Genomic DNA, 16,524 nt, shown 5'->3' with positions numbered 1-16,524 from the left:
ACCTTAATCATCGCGTGGAACAAAAGCTGTGGAGTGGCACCGACATGAATCTCAGGACTGTTTTCACACACGCGCGTGCCGCACCAGGCACGAGCCTAAACGCAAAGGATGACGCACGATGACGTATTTCCCTCTTATGACACTGACGGTCCTCCAAACATCTTACTGTGTGTGTGTGCGTGCGCTATTTTAAAATATCAAAAATGTTCAGTGCCCAGTGACTGTGCTTGCACTGCCCTCTAGTGGACATGATGGGTGATCAGTTACTACAGTTATATGCTGTATGTGTGTGTCTATGTGTATATATATGTGTGTTGTTGTTGTTGTTGTCATCAAAGGCAAACTTTGACATTACATTTTTTTTGCATTTTTCAAGGTTTAATGCATCAACACTGATTTGTGTCTTATTTTAAATATCTCCACAGTAACAGGAGGAGGTGCAGTGTGTGTGTGTGAGTGACGTGCAGGAGGAGGTGGAGAATTCTCTGGACTCTGGTCAGGACCTCAGAGCTGAGGAGACTCAGAGGAGAAGATGAAGAAGCTGCTGGTGTTTGTGCTCTGCCTGGTCCTGCTGACCATTTACACACGTAAGAAACTCTTTATTTCTGTTTTATTCAACATTTATTTCACTAGTGAAACCACAACATTTGCCACAAGAGAGCAAATTCAAAATTGACCCATTTTTTTGTGTTTCTTCTGTGCACAAATGTTATCTTTTCTTCTTCAAGATTATTCTCGTTAAAGATTTGACTGTTTTTCTTTTGACTGTCTGGGAGGAGGAATTAAAAAGAATGCCTTTGTTTTCTTTAGTTTTTTAATAAAGTAAATGAGTCTGCACATGTTGATTGATTCAGCAAAGGACAAAAAAAGAGAAAAGTGAATAATGAAGAAAAGCTCATGTTAGATCTGCATGGATTTTAGTGAGACATGGTAACAGTTCAGTTTCAGCATGTTTTTGTTTAAACGCCACAGTTCTTCTTTCCTTTAGCTGCAAACTGCAGTGTTTGTTTTGGTGTTTTGCCACGTTGCTGTGAGCAGCAGCAGCAGCAGCAGCAGCAGCAGCAGCAGCAGCAGCAGTAACAGCAGCAGCAGCAGCAGCAGCAGTAGCAGCAGCAGCAGCAGCAGCAGCAGCAGCAGCAGTAGCAGCAGCAGTAACAGCAGCAGCAGTAGCAGCAGCAGCAGTAACAGCAGTAGAAGCAGCAGCAGCAGTAGCAGTAAAGCGCAGCAGCAGCAGTAACAGCAGCAGCAGCAGTAGCAGCAGCAGGTAGCAGCAGCAGCAGTAGCAGTAGCAGCAGCAGCAGCAGCAGCAGCAGCAGCAGTAACAGCAGCAGTTTCTTCTCCTGACAGGAGAGGACAGAGAGAAAGTGCGTGGCTGCTTGTTGGGCTCATGTGCTGCACAGACTGGACTCCCCGGGGATGGAGGAGGATGAATGGGCACATTGTTACCTTCCACCAAAAACCCTGCTGCCTCTCAATAAGAGCCCGGGTTTGGAGGGAAAAGAGAGACAGAGACAGAGAGTCCTCGCTCTGCAGAGGCCAAAGTGCATAGATGTGTGTGTGTCAGATGGAGAGAGGGAGCAGCTCCCTCGGGTCTGACGTTTGGAGCAGCAGCAGCAGCAGCAGCAGCAGCAGCAGCAGCAGCAGCAGCAGCAGCAGATAGTGGAGAGAGGCTTATTCATGAGTGTGAACACAGCCACAGTCACAGGAATGTTCTCCTGATGAGCCGCGACCCGGCCACTGAGCAAACAGCTGTTATGTTCCAGGCAAAAACCAAAATCTCTGGAGTTGAAGCGTTTTCCTGAACTGACAAGATCTTTTTGCCTGAAATGTTTTTTCTGGCTCTGCTTTTATTCCGTTTCCTTCCACTGGAAGTAAACATGTCCCACTTGTTTATTTAAATCCACTTTTACTTGCTGTCGGTTTAAGACTTTGGAGATAATCTCGTGTTGAAGCCATTTTGTTAGTTTCTGTGAGTTCTTCACAGTTTCACTGGGACTAATGTCTCTAAAATAACAGCTGATCTCCTTAGAGTGAAAGTAGTGACACAAGCTGTAGTGACACACACACACACGTGCACACAAACACACACGCACACACACCTACACACACACACACACACACACATGTTCGACATTCATGACTTGAGGGACATTGCATTGACTTACATTCATTTCTTGGAGACTTACTCTAACCTTAACCACAATTACTACTGGCCTAATCCTAATCCTAACCCTAACCCTGACCCTAACCTAACCTTAAAACATATCTTCACCTTAAAATGTAGTAATTTACGTTATGGGGACTTGCTTTTTGTCCCCACAAGGAGGACAAGTCCCCATAATGTGACTGTGTAAACAGGTTTAGGTCCCGCACACACATACACACACACACACACGGGTAGAATATGCAGACCTCGGTGGATCCAGGATCTGAACCAGTGACCTTGCTGTGAGGCAATAATGCAAGCCACTGCAACACCATATGGCCCTTGATTAGATTAGATTAGATTAGATTAGATTAGATTAACTTTAGTCATCCCCTCAAGTATCCTGTAGCTCACACCGGATTATTTGTGACTCACTTGCTGTTGATTTCCAACAAGAGAGTGAACATAAAGATAGAGATTGTAACTCATCAGGAAACTACGGTGGCCCTGCTGTACCAGAATGGATGTTGCACGTCTTTGTTAGTGCAGTAATCGTTTACGTCAAACAAGTAGAAACATGGCAGCACTTTGTCTAAAGTCCATGGAAAAGAGCAAATTATCTTTAAACAAGAAACCAAACCAAACAAATATTCACTCTATAATGATCCATGTTTCATCCTAAATGACACACACTGTCTCTCCGTCAGATGCCAATCCCATCATCACGGAGAGTTTGGCGAAGCAGCTGCTTCGCAGTAAGCGGCAGAAGCCTGGACATCCTGATGAGCCAATGAGGGTAAAGGTCACACACACACACACACACACACACACACACACACACACACACACACACACTAACTATTGATATTATTGATGATGTTTTTCAGTGAAACAAACACTAAATGATGTTTGGTCGCAGGTTGAGATTCATTTATCTTTAACATATATCATTTACTACACACAGATCTGCTCTCGTTACAGTTGATATTGTGAAATGTGTCGCAATAGTTTGTTAATAAAGGCTTTATGAAGCATTAATAACTGTTTATGCACACGTTACGGCGATTAGAACAGTTCATAGACAGATGGTTATGTATGAGTACAGCTTTAGCCAATAATGTTACATTATCCTGCGTTCATTATGTCTTTATGTGTTTCATATCACTCTTTTTACAGCATTATAGAGAGTTATTACTGTTTTATTCTTTAACCTTTATCTCACCTTTAACACTTTATAGTCCCATCAAGGAGAGCTGGTTATGAATGAACACAACTTAAGCCAATAATAGGAAATGTTGTTATGCTTAATGCATAATAACAATAAAGAATCCAGCATTTATTACATGTTTGTTAAATGTATATATAAAATATATATATTTGTTGTGTGATTCTTTCATTAAAGGGTCCATATGTAACTTCAAATCATTACTAAAATAAATATACAAAATATTACAGTGAATGTCATTTTAACAGTTTAACAGTGCTTTGCCTATATTTCTCCCATGACCTTAATATTCCTGGATATTGTTGTTGTTGTTGTTGTTGTTGTTGTTGTTGTTGATGAACCATGCACACGTGTCTCCCTGTGCAGGAGCACATGCTCCACATGCAGGTTCTGGATCAACGAGCCCAGGAGACTAACATGGAGAACTTGCTGAACCCTCACTGCTCTCCTCGCTGTGACAGGAACTACGGACACCCTGTCTGAGGACGAGGGCAAAGGTCACCACGAGTCTCAGTTTTTAATGGTGTCATTACTGTTAGACTGAGGGAGGCACAACATTATCAGCACCATATGAATATTATTTGTTTTAAAATAAATGATCTGATATCAGTAAACAAGCCAACATTCTATGACTAACTGTCTGTTTGACCCTAATGTTTATTTATTTTGCACAATGAAGAAAGTCTGCTAAATATTATGTTAATTTCACTAGCGTCTGCTTTCGTATTATTGTCGTGGAAACCTCAAATTGATTTAAAATAGACATTTTCTAAAAATACAATATTTAATTCTGTTTTCCCACCCACATCTTTGCACAGCCGGAGTGATTTCTGTATAAAATGGAGTTTCTCCTCAAATAACAGAGGCTTTCTTATATTGAAACTGTATTTAAATGAGTTTAATCTCATTTAAAGTGATATTTTCCTGTTTTTTTTTCCTCCTCAGTGAACATGGACTCGACAATGGCAGCAGTGAAAACGTCTGAACAACAAACAGAGAGACTTAATAAACCACCATCACTGTTAGTGACATGGCCAAAATAAACCATGTTATTGTGACTAAAACGGTTTGATGCACTTATTGGTGCTGTATGTCTCCAAATGTGTTTACACAGTAAATAAACAATATCATCAATACTTCTACTTACAGTATATACTCTAATCTCTCTGTATCAAAGCCGCTGTAGCTTCCTGTGTGTCATGTATCACCACAGAGTAGAAAAGTCTTCATTCCACTGAAAATAAATCTCATGAGTGACAATGACAATGGTGGACTCTTCTTTCATTGTGGTTTTTTTTCACCTATTGATATTAAAAAAAGGAAGGAGGAGTTAGGGATGCTCATCTTAACCTTTAACCTGACTCCACCTCTTAAAATTTAAATGTGGGAGTAAAAGGCCTTTATGGAAATGCAAATATACACTTTCACTGTGTAAACTGCAGTTTGACAAATACTGGAACATAAATCAACGTATTTCATTTACTGTTCAACATAATGCATACACATACAATTATATTACTACATTACATATATAAGACATAATGTGGAGTTTAGGGAGCACATGAACATACAGTTTCTTTAAAGACACATGCGTTTATGTATAAAGCAGGAAATAATTGACTTGCAGGTCAAATGTGGATTTGATTTAAGAGTAAAAATTAAACCATTGTGTTTGTACAACTATGAAGAGGTGAAACTATACAAGCACCATTTTTAGACGCTAAATAGATCATGTTTAGGAGCTGATTTATGAATGTATTGTTGTTCTACTCACGGTCTTATTGGATTCATATACATATTGTACATAACTTAAAGTGCTATATAAAAAAGGTTTATTCAATAAATACATAGAAGTATATACTTATATATATATATTGCTTCTTTGTTTATCCCTTATTTATATACTGGTGTTTTCCTGTGTTTGTGTAAAAATAAAATCAATGAATTAATTTACTCATAAGTCAAGATAAGACCCTTTATTTGTTTCATGGCGGTGCAATGTGGATGAAATAATCTCGACTTTGCCCACAATGATCCGAGTATCGGTGATCACGTGACCGCGCCATCAGATCGCCGCGTGTTTCCAACGCGTTATATCCACGTGAAGTCCGTCTCCTCGGGATCCGGGCAGATACAATGTCACAAGTAAATAAGTAAACAAACAAACAAACATGAATATATAAATAAGTAAATACTCGTGCCGACACCATTCACTGCACGTGACGTTTAAATTACTTTTACCTCACGTGTGTGCAACTAACAAAAAGCCCTGGACGCATTTTCCGTTTGCGTCTTATTCATTCATTCATTTATTTATTTATTTGTTTGTTTGTTTGTTTGTTTGTTTGTTCGTTCATTCACTCATTCATTCATTCATTCATTCGTTTGTTTGTTCATTCATTCATTCATTTATGTATTTATTTTCGTAACCTCGCACGTTAAAGCCTAAAGCATGAAACTATGATATAATATTTATCTATAGGAAACAAAAAGCAGCCTGTTGGTGTTTTTGCATCGATTTTCGTTCCACTACAAAAATGAAGGTTACATGATCAATATAATAATGATGGATCTTTGTGAAATAATACAGACCATAGAACAATTAAATGACCGATGGCGACAGTTTTAATTTTATTTCCTTACTTACAAACTGTATTCAATTTATTCAACATTATTATTATGATTATTATTATGATTATTATTATTATTATTATTTTAACTTTATCAAAGACAAAAACGTCCATAGCATATATATTTAAAAAAAACAATGCATTAAAGTGACGACATAACACATAATGTACATTACAATGCATTTTAATTAAGATGAAATGTCGTCACAATTATGGCGTCACATTTCAGTTTTGGTAAGTGTCATCACGTCATCATTATAAACTACGTTATTAAGTGTGTGTATTTACTCGATGGGAAATCTCGGGTTAGAGAAATAAAGCTTTACCTTCACATCGACAGCAGAACTCGTGCTAAATGTACGAACAAGCATTTTAGCTCGCGCGTGTACGTGTTTACGACAATAATATCTGCTGACGTCAGGTTCATGTGATGATGACGATGATGAATGATTCACAAGATGGCGGCCGAGATATTTAATGGCATCGCGTGGCAGCAGGTAAGAAAATACAAATATACCAAATGTTCCGTCTCTGTTTGCTTATTAAAAATAAAATAAATAGATTAGCATTATAGCTCATGTTAAAGTGTCTGTTGTAGCGGCTAAACACACACCTGTAGCGCGCGCACACACACACACACACACACACACATTAACAGCCATGTTAATATAAATGAACGCAAATGTTTACTTGCGTCTGTTGAGATAATTTTATCGCTGTGTTTTATTTATTATTCTACATCATCCGTGTCTTGTCTTTTTTAATACGTCACGTAAATAGACTATATGTTATAAAATAAAAATATAAAACAAATATAGGTTGCAGTGCGATCTCGTTTTCACGTTTGTTGTTGATTTTCTTTATATATGTGTATATATAAAAAATAAAATGATATATATGTATAAAAAAAATGATAAATATGTATATATATATATATATATAAAAATAAAATGATAAATATGTATATATATATAAAAATAAAATGATAAATCTATATATATACGTCAGTGAACATGTGGAAGTAAAAACGAACATGAAACATTAAAGAAACAGACATTTTTCTTTGGTTTGATGAGAGGAGGCCTCGTCTACTGATGACGTGACAGACGGGACTTTGTTTTCAATTTATTAAATAATAAATGTAATTATATGTATATATATATATATATATATATACATATATATAGACGTAATATATATGAATATATGAAAACGTAACTAATAACAGCAGCGATTGCGATGTTTGAGCAATAACTGCGCCTCCGATTTTGGGTTAAGAAAAAAAAAAAAGAAAAGATTCCTGTAAATTTTAAAGGCCTGAACGGCAAAACAAATAAATACATCAACACAACGAAATGAGAAAATTCAATATATTTATTGAAAAGCGTCTAAAAAGCAACTTGACAGCAAGTTTTTTTTTTAATTCCTTTTTTTTTTTTTTACATCAATGCAGCATGATTTTTTCTATGAAAAATTTAAAATATACTATAGTAGTAGTTATATGCGCCCTGGGGAAACTCTTAAAGTGTCTGTGTTGGATTATTAATTTATCTTACAACTAGAAACGTTAGAGACATGAAAAAGGACAACAACAAAACAAATTAATACTTTTAGATTCAAAGTGCTTTAGTTCATTTTTCTCTCTTTTCTTCCTTTCTTTAAATTGAAACCATTTGAAATTGAACAGGACATCTTCAGTCTAATTAGTTCTAATTATGGAGAATTTTATCATCCAGAGGCTGGATTTTAAATCCAGACCTTGACGTACTAACGTGAGCTCAGACTGAAAGAGAAGCGTGGAAATGAAAGAAAAATACATTCTAGTTTGTTATGTTTTGCAAAATAGTAGAAATTCACAAAGCTCTGTACAGACAATGTAAAATGGACTTCATTTGATTTGGTCAGTACATTAAATAGATGTCCGGCTTTATAATATATACACATATGCACATTGTGTAATTTGCCTTTATATATTTACATACAAAAACTGCTTTGTTTTAAAAGGTCCAGTGTGTAAAATCAAGGGAGGATTTATTTGCATATACTACCCTTTATAGTATATTTGTATAAGTAAAAAATAAAATTTGTTTTTGAGACATTCAAATAAACATTTTATGTATTTTAGACGAGACATTTTGTGCCAATGAGAGACTAACCAGCTGAAGTGTGTGTGTGTGTGTGTGTGTGTGTGTGTGTGTGTGTGTTGCTTTGGAAGCAGAATCTTGGTACGCACAAAAAAGAAAGACCAAGACCCTTTCTGGTCTGTGAAGGCCACCGTAGTTTTTTGATGTGTTTGGGAAAGGGAGGGGTGAGAGGAAAGGTCCTCCATGTGTGACAATTTGAGGCCTCGTGTTTTACTATTTTCTTACACACTGGATCTTTAAAATCACATCAGAGCGTCAAGAGAAAACAAAAAACAAACTAACAAACAGAAGATCATCTCTTGTCTTTGAAGAAGCCTTTTGAAGTGCTGCTCTCCTTGATGGTCACGGTCAGGAAGTTGGCCGTCACGTCCGTCACCAGCACCTTTTCCACGCTGCTGAGGGACGGCCTCCACGACACTTCGTCCACGCTGTCGTCCAGCCGCGCCGGGGACGGCCTGTCCAGGAAGTACGGCTTCTCCGTGAGTGGAAGCTCGGCGGGGCGACTCGGGCTCGCGTTGGACCGGTGCTTGAAGTGAGCAGGCGCCAGGAAGCTGGACCCTTCCTTCATCCTGTGAACGTCCATGTCTGTCCTGTGTGGATGCAGACCGCGCTCCGAGTACAGCTGCTTAAAGGAGCTGCTGCTGCTGCCGCCGCTGTTGTGCTGCTGTTGGTGGTGATGATGATGATGGTGGTGGTGGTGGTGATGGTGGCGTTTATGGCCGTGACTGTGGTTCTCCGGGTGTCTGTGGAAGAGCCTCATCTCTTCCACTCCCTGGTACTTGACCAGTTTGTGAGGGGCGTGGCTCTCCTGATCGTCTTCCCTCCTCCTCCTGTGCGGCTCGGAGGCCGCAGGGCCGCAGCCGCTGTCATGGAAGCGAGGCTTAGGCTTCGGCCCTCTCTTTTTGGGTACGTGGATGAGTCCGTCTGTGCTCGTCTGCTGAGGGGTTAGGGTTAGGGTGGTGCTGAGTTCTGGTGGTCGGACGCGCATGCTCTCTCCGCGGTTGACAGTACTGGGAGGGAAGATGGTAGGAACGACTGCTCGGAGGCCTTCTCTTGCTCTGGGGGTGATGACGGGTTCTGGAACTGGGTAGCTGACGTGCCTCCCTCTGACGGCCTCACTCCTGAACTCATAAGACTTGGCTTTATCTTTTGCCTGCGCCTAAAAAAAATAAAATACAATTACACATATTATACAGGGACAGTTTTACTCCAGATTCTCCTCAAACCCAACCCTTTATTTCTATGATTCCCTTGACTTCAGAGTGGCATCGACCGGAGAAGAAGAATTGACTCATATTTATACTAAATGCAGACCACAGAGACATGAACTGACGCTCTCACACTCTAACTTAAGACAGTGCCGTGCCAGTGAAGTATTAGCGTGAGTCACATCTCTTCAAGCATGCTTTTAAATGAATTTGCAGTTAATTAAATAATTTAATGAACATCACATTCAGCATCAGTGAAAACACTGGTACAGGTGCCTTGTTTGTTTTGAGAGTATAGTTATTATTTCTATATTTTTCTGGATACTGAATATGATTAGGATCTCTTTTGTGCTTTCTGGAAACCTTGTATGAATTGTGCCGTTTTTTAATTTGCTGTATCTAAACATTTTAGTGTAAAGAAAAAAAGTGAGATGCATGGATTACAGCTGTGGGCATGAATGTAAAAAAGAACTTCACAGCTCAGTGTGATCTGAGATTTTGGTAAAAAACAAACGAGTGGAAAGAAGCGAAGGCTCCTGTCAGGCCACAGGATTTATACGAGACATTCCAGCAGACATTCCACCAGGTCGGTCATTGAGCAATTATCACGGTTCACTCTCCTGAAAAGCTGGAAGCTGGGTTTTTAGGGCTGCAACAAGCAATCGACTATTAATCTACAATGAAATGACTATTTTTAAATATGCTGTCCTGTGATTTCAGCCTCTTCATTTCTTAAAGCTCCTCCAAGACGTGACACTGAATGTCTTTGGTTTTAGTGACAACAACAAGTATTTCTGAACAGTTTTGATTATTATTATTATTATTATAATCACCATATGTTTGTGAGGAACTGGTTAGTAAATAGAAAAGACAGACACCACAGTTGGATTCTCATTTCTTATGTCTGCGACTGAGTTTACCTTGAGTAGAAATGTCTTGGGCTTTGGACCTCTCTTCTTAGGTCCATACATCTCCCTCTCACGCTCCCTGTGGAGAACAGAGCAGCAGACTCACACCGTGAGTGGCAAAAAAGAAAAAACATGTCATATCAAACAAAGATGATGTTTAAAGAGAATGGTCGTAAAAAAGAGAAAATATCCAGGGAGCAGCAGTTCTTGGAGAAAATGCCAGAGGTCACAGAAGAGTCACCAGCCAGGATCAAGATGACAGAAAGTCAACATTAACTCAAACAACCACTTGTTACAACCACCATATGAAGAAGAGCATCTCTGAACACACAACGCATCGAAAACCTCAAAGCAGATAAAGCAGATGTCCTACAGCAGCAGGAGACCACACCAGATAATGGACATATTCAAGTCCAGCGACTCTGCTTGGTCATCTTACCTCTGTTCAAAAGCAGCAAATAGTCGGGGGTCCAGAATGTTCTCCTCTGGTTCCCAAGTGCTGTATCTGTCCATTTAAAAACATCAAATTAGACACAAGGGTAATGTTTCTGTTTGGAACAGGAAATGTTTAAAAGTCAGCATTTCAATGACTTAATTACTTTTAAATGTGGTTGGAACTTTAACTTTTGCATCACCTACGGCTTATGTCCGTGAACTCACTTACTGTATTGGCTTAAAAAGCAGAGGGTGGAAACGACATAACTGTGCATTTAGTTTAATAGACTATAGAAAGTGCACAGCATATGCAGTAAGCAGAAGCTAAAGGACTGATCCAGATTTTTAAACATCATCTTTTACTCCCAGAGTCTCCTTCCATTGCGCGCATTGAGATGTATCAATACAACAATCTTTTTCATTGCCCACAAGTGTAAAAATGATTTGCATTCTTTCAAATGTTCTATTTTTTTGTAATATGTGGACTAAAATATGCATATTTTATCTTAAATGTTTTAACAATACACTAACTTTACCACCAAGCACAAAACACATGCAATATTTAAAAAAAACTAAATTCAAATGTGTTGCTTGTATACAGGTTCTTTAAAATTATACGAATCAAAAATACCCATAAAAACAGACCCAAACCCACCTTACCTTAGCAGTTTACCCAAAAGGGAAACAATGAAGGCAAATCTAAGCATCATGGCGATATTAAACTTATGGCAATATTTGAACAATTACTCAACCTTCTTCAAAACATAGAAACGTGACATTTATTAAAATGTTCTTTACTTAAATACGTTTTCTTTTTTAATGTGCAAATCAAAAAAGACTGTTTGTTATACAATAGTTATAACAATAGCAGCAAAGTCAAAGTGGAAAGAATTCTCTCTGTATAAGTGTTTATCACTAATGCCATATCATAATGGCAATATTCAACAACTATAACTTATAACAATTTTCTGTGTTGACATACATGTTTATGTGCAAATTAATACAGTACATACACATAGAGTGATGGAATCATACGTTATATTAGCATTGGACGCAGGTATATACATACATAAATGTATATTTGTTTATTTATCGCGATATTCGACGACCAGATATCGCATGTTTTTCCTGTATGTTGCAGCCCAAGCTGTCTCACACACACACACACACAGCAGCGTGTACACACTGCACAGTAATTGCAGTGATAATTGCAGTGGGTGACCGTGGAGTTAGCCCACGAGCTACAGTGTTCACCTGGTTTCTTTTCTTTTTTTTAATCCGGTAGTGTCGCTGCTAGCTCGGAGTAAGCTAACGACAGTCACAGTGGAGACACAATGAGACAGTAAACATGCCGGAGACACAATGAGACAGTAAACATACCGGAGACACAATGAGACAGCACTTACTTTGGAGACCAGCCCTTCCATTTCACGAGGTACTCAATGCGACCCTGCGTGGCACCACACACACACACACACACACACAGAGTTGGTTAGCTCGCGGGGCAGATACAGTAGTGTATGTTGGAGAGCGATGGTGGTGCAGTGTATACATGTGTGTATGTGTATGTGTATATATATATATATATACACGTACACACATGTTGATATATGTCACACGACGCAGTGTTTCGCCTCACCTTCCTTATCCTGCGTTTGATAATAGACTCGGCGGCGAACACTCGCTCCCCGACGGCAGACAGCTCCATGTTCACTCCGCTGCTTCCTACCGTTAGCTCGCAGGACGCTGCTAACACAGCTAGCAGCGCAGATATTTTTCTCCAGTCGCTGCCACTCTGAATTCCCGACAGACCATAATACTCCCGAACAGAATGGACGTCAGAGCAGTTTTTTTTACAGCGTTGCTAAGAAACCGCAGTCGGTGGAACCTCTAGGAGAGCGCTCATTGGTTTAGCCGTTGCTACGTGCTCGGGTTGCTAAGTGAGGGGAGGAGCGAACGCCTGAGTGAATTCTTGCGGGGGGAGGACGAGAGAGGGGGGATTTTTTTTCTCCCGCGCGGCGGCGGGTGAATCACAATCTCGCGCAAATGATGTGACACACATTCAGATGTGCACGTGGTAGCAAAAAATCATGTAGCGCGCGGCAGGGAAACGTGTAAACAGGGGAAATAACACACAAACACACACGTTTAACAGCAGATGTGTACGCGTGTTATTATTACACACACACACACACTTAATACATTCCCACACCTGCGCTACTACTCTTCCTGGGTCAGATGACGTCACCTTTTCCATTCATGTGTACGGGTTTGTCACTGAAACTGAATTCGGATCATGTATATGTATTTGTATATGTATATGTATATGTATATGTGTATGTGTATGTGTATGTATCTGTATTTGTGTATTTGTATATGTGTATGTGTATGTGTATGTATTTGTATATGTATATTTGTATGTATGTATTTGTATATGTATCTGTATATTTATATGTGTATGTATGTATTTGTATATGTATCTGTATTTGCACATGTATATGTGTATGTATGTATTTGTATATGTATTTGTATATTTATATGTGTATGTATGTATTTGTATATGTATTTGTATATGTATATGTCATTCTGACAATTCCAGTTCAAGATGTATTCAATGTATAGGAAGAATGTCGTTATATTATAGGAAGAATGTATTGATGTATGTAATACAGCTCAGCAGGTGTGTGTTTTACCTTATTTGTTCACACATTGTTGTATATTCATGTTATCTATAATTTATTTTAATTTATTTAACTTTCTTACGAATATTTTATTCCCTTTAATTTTCCCTTAATATTAATGCTGGGTTCTTTTTTTTGCACCAATCTCCACGACTTTCCTAGTGTTTGTGAGAAGCTGTGACAAACACACACACTCACTCACTCACACACTCACTCACTCACTCACTCACTAAATAAATAACTACATATATAAATAGGTGAATACATACATATATGAATGAATGAACACATGCAGCAGGCGAAAGGTCAGTGTTGATCTATAATGGTGGAAACCAAGGAAAGATGAGATGATTATGTACAAATGTATATGCACATAATCATATGTATATATTCAGCAGTATCTCTTTAATCTCTTTAACTTAAACAGTCGGTTGCGCCTTTATCGATTAATTTCTTAGTTTCTCGTTTGCGTGCTATTTTTTTGTCGCAATATTGATCTGTGCAAACAAATCTATACGGGCCTATGTTTTGTTTCCATGCACTAAGATCATTTAAATAAATATTAATAATAAGATTAAATAGTCTAAATCCAAAAGAAAACAACCATTTAGCCGCCGTGGCGTTTGATACAGAATAAATAAAATAAAATAAAATAAAAATAAAGACAGCGAAACGAAAATATCTAACAAATAAAATTATCTTAGATCTTTATTCTGTTTTTGTTGAGTCTGTTTAAAAGAAGAAAAGTCACTGCGGGACACAGGTCCGTTCATATACCATCATATATATATCAATTGTTACTAATAACATCATAATATAATAATTCAATGAATGTACATAATAATAAATAATCCGATTATTGCACTTTATTTATGTTAACTTGTTTAAATTAATTAGACTGTTCCTGGTCGGCTTCTTTTTCTGTGACTTTTAAGATTTGTAAACTGCGGAGCTGGTGACGACGGATTATAATAATTATTGTAACCATTATAATATTAATAACAACAACAACAACAACAATATTATTATTATTATTATTATTATTATTATTATTATTATTATATTGTTATATTATATGCGGCAGTTTATTCAGACAAAATAAACACAGCGAGTCGAGGAAAACATGAAGAACAACAAACATGAATAATCAGGGCGTTGTTTCAGTTGGATTACGCAGTGACTCAACATTTACGATGTTAAAACCTGTCTATTAATAACACACTTCAATCTTTTCAGTCCCTGTGTGATAAAGTTGCGGCGACATTAAATTGAAATCATTAATTGTCTAACATCAGACACGGGCTTGAGTGATAATGTAAAGGTTTAACTGCAGTTCAGTGTTTTATCACTGATCATTGTTTACCTTCACTGATTCCTAACACTGACTCGTGTTATCGTTAAGCTTGTTGAACAGTTTAAACCAGTCGCTCCATGAGAGCACAAACCTGTGCTGAGGCCTCTTAGTTTCCTCCACAGTCCAGACACTCCTCACTCCTTATCACACGGCGAGCAATTATTCTTATCATTAAAAATATCTAAATATGCATCAGAATCACGAGCAAATCTTGTCCATAACAACTCCAGGAAAATCCACATAAATACGTCCTCGCGCTGTCCCCGCGCTCTCTTGCAGGCCTCAATACAGCCTGGTTGTACGTCACGTCCTTCAGCTGCAGTAAAATGTGCAATAATCTTTACTAAACGTCAATTTTCCCTCATGTACAATAAATCAACACAAGTTTATATACATTTCCAGTGTGTGTGGTTTCTGTTTCCACTGTGGTTAGAGTGTTTTTAAGTTTTAAAATATGTTGTTTCTAGTCTTTTTCTATTTTATTTTGAATTGCTCTTTATTTGTTTGCCTTATACAATTAGTCACTTTGTTATTTTAAATTACAGACTCTGAAAGGAGCCTCTGCACATGAAATCCTCCCTTTTGTGCCTGGACACAAATGGTACATTAACATCTTGAATCTTGAATCTTTGTCTAACATAATGAACATAATCCCATTGTAGAGAGCGTTAAAGACACACTTTCCTCAGTCAGAGCTTTAGTCAATGGAAGGAAATATTCCAGAAAAAGAGAATAAACCACCCGCATTTCCGGAAGAATGATTTACAGTCAAAGAAAAGGCTTTATTTACAAACATTAATATAAAGAATTTGAAGATCAGACGCGCGGGTGAAGGCATGATGTTAGGATACTGAATATCAAGTGTTTGAATGTGTCCTCTTTCTCCCTCACTGCTCTGACAAACGCAGATCTCGTGCAGACAGAAAGAAGAGGAAGGAGAAGAGGAAGAAGGAGAAGAAGAAATGGCTCTGGCACAAACAGCAGCAGCGCCTTCAGCCTCTGGATGCGATTGGTCTCTGCGCGTCTGCAGAGCAGCGGCGCTGCCGCGGAACCAACTCCATTGGCTGCCTTGTATCCGGGCAAGATGTAGACGCAGGATCCTGGTGAGGAGAACGAGCACATTTTACACAGACACTCACCAGCACGCGCGCGCGCGCGCACTCAGAGCGGAGAGATTCTCCTTGTTACTTTGGGTGTGACGTTCACGATGATGCGCGATGGAAAGCTCGTTCTTCATTAGATCGGAAAGAAATCAGCAGCTAAATGACATCGAACACGAAAGCAACGGTTACACACGAATACATCACATAGAGTATGTAACACATGGAGACATAGATATAGAAACAGCAGAGCTACAATACACTGTAAAACATTTAGAAAAAGAGAACAGACAACAACTGTCTTTATTTAGGGATGATTGATGGAGCGCGGATTCATCTGTTTAACCCACGTTCTTTAGGAAGACATTCAAACACACACCACGACCATCATCACCATCACGGTTTATTTCTTTATTATTATATTTCTTATTATATAAATGTTGAAGAGAGTGTGTGAGTGATGCTTATAGCAGATGTTTTTAACCACACTGAGCCCAGTTGTCCCTGCATTTCGTTGTAAATCTTGACTCTATACACTCACGAGGATTTCCTTATATTATACCAGACTATTTCCTGATATGCTGTATATAAATCCAGCCTTTCATGCTGTGATATGGAGCCGGATTTCCTCTCCAGAATCTAAATCTGGCCTTATTGGCGCCTGAGAAGAGAACACCGCACGGCGGACACGCC

The 16,524-nt window shown here is 38.5% G+C and overlaps 2 protein-coding genes across 2 annotated transcripts; one reads left to right on the top strand and one right to left on the bottom strand.

Moving 5' to 3' along the window:
- The first annotated feature begins 367 nt into the window (after nt 1–367).
- lg6h17orf67 (linkage group 6 C17orf67 homolog) lies at nt 368–4,637 on the top strand. The gene is made up of 4 exons (XM_044027848.1): nt 368–587; nt 2,854–2,942; nt 3,738–3,868; nt 4,317–4,637. Exons 1-3 carry the CDS (start codon nt 533–535, stop codon nt 3,852–3,854), a joined length of 261 nt encoding a protein of 86 aa, XP_043883783.1. The 5' UTR covers nt 368–532; the 3' UTR covers nt 3,855–3,868; nt 4,317–4,637.
- A 2,720-nt stretch (nt 4,638–7,357) lies between these two features.
- On the bottom strand, nt 7,358–12,528 carry LOC122770748 (chromobox protein homolog 8-like). The gene is made up of 5 exons (XM_044027833.1): nt 12,336–12,528; nt 12,103–12,146; nt 10,701–10,766; nt 10,274–10,340; nt 7,358–9,304 (listed from the first exon to the last, which is right to left on the bottom strand). The coding sequence occupies exons 1-5, from the start codon at nt 12,402–12,404 to the stop codon at nt 8,438–8,440; spliced, it is 1,113 nt and encodes a 370-aa protein (XP_043883768.1). The 5' UTR covers nt 12,405–12,528; the 3' UTR covers nt 7,358–8,437.
- Nucleotides 12,529–16,524: the final 3,996 nt, after the last annotated feature.

The sequence above is a fragment of the Solea senegalensis genome, linkage group LG6 (genome assembly GCF_019176455.1).
Source record: "Solea senegalensis isolate Sse05_10M linkage group LG6, IFAPA_SoseM_1, whole genome shotgun sequence".
NCBI lineage: Eukaryota > Metazoa > Chordata > Actinopteri > Pleuronectiformes > Soleidae > Solea > Solea senegalensis.
The sequence above is the reverse complement of the archived record's forward strand: the minus strand, read 5'-3'. Positions and strand labels throughout refer to the sequence as shown.

Coding starts and splice junctions, on each gene's coding strand:
- lg6h17orf67 (XM_044027848.1), top strand. CDS start 533: ATGAAGAAGCTGCTGGTGTTTGTGCTCTGCCTGGTCCTGCTGACCATT. Junction 588..2,853: donor CCTGCTGACCATTTACACAC/GTAAGAAACTCT, acceptor TCTCTCCGTCAG/ATGCCAATCCCATCATCACG. Junction 2,943..3,737: donor ATCCTGATGAGCCAATGAGG/GTAAAGGTCACA, acceptor CTCCCTGTGCAG/GAGCACATGCTCCACATGCA.
- LOC122770748 (XM_044027833.1), bottom strand. CDS start 12,404: ATGGAGCTGTCTGCCGTCGGGGAGCGAGTGTTCGCCGCCGAGTCTATT. Junction 12,147..12,335: donor TCAAACGCAGGATAAGGAAG/GTGAGGCGAAAC, acceptor GGTGCCACGCAG/GGTCGCATTGAGTACCTCGT. Junction 9,305..10,273: donor CCAAGACATTTCTACTCAAG/GTAAACTCAGTC, acceptor TATTTTTTTTAG/GCGCAGGCAAAAGATAAAGC.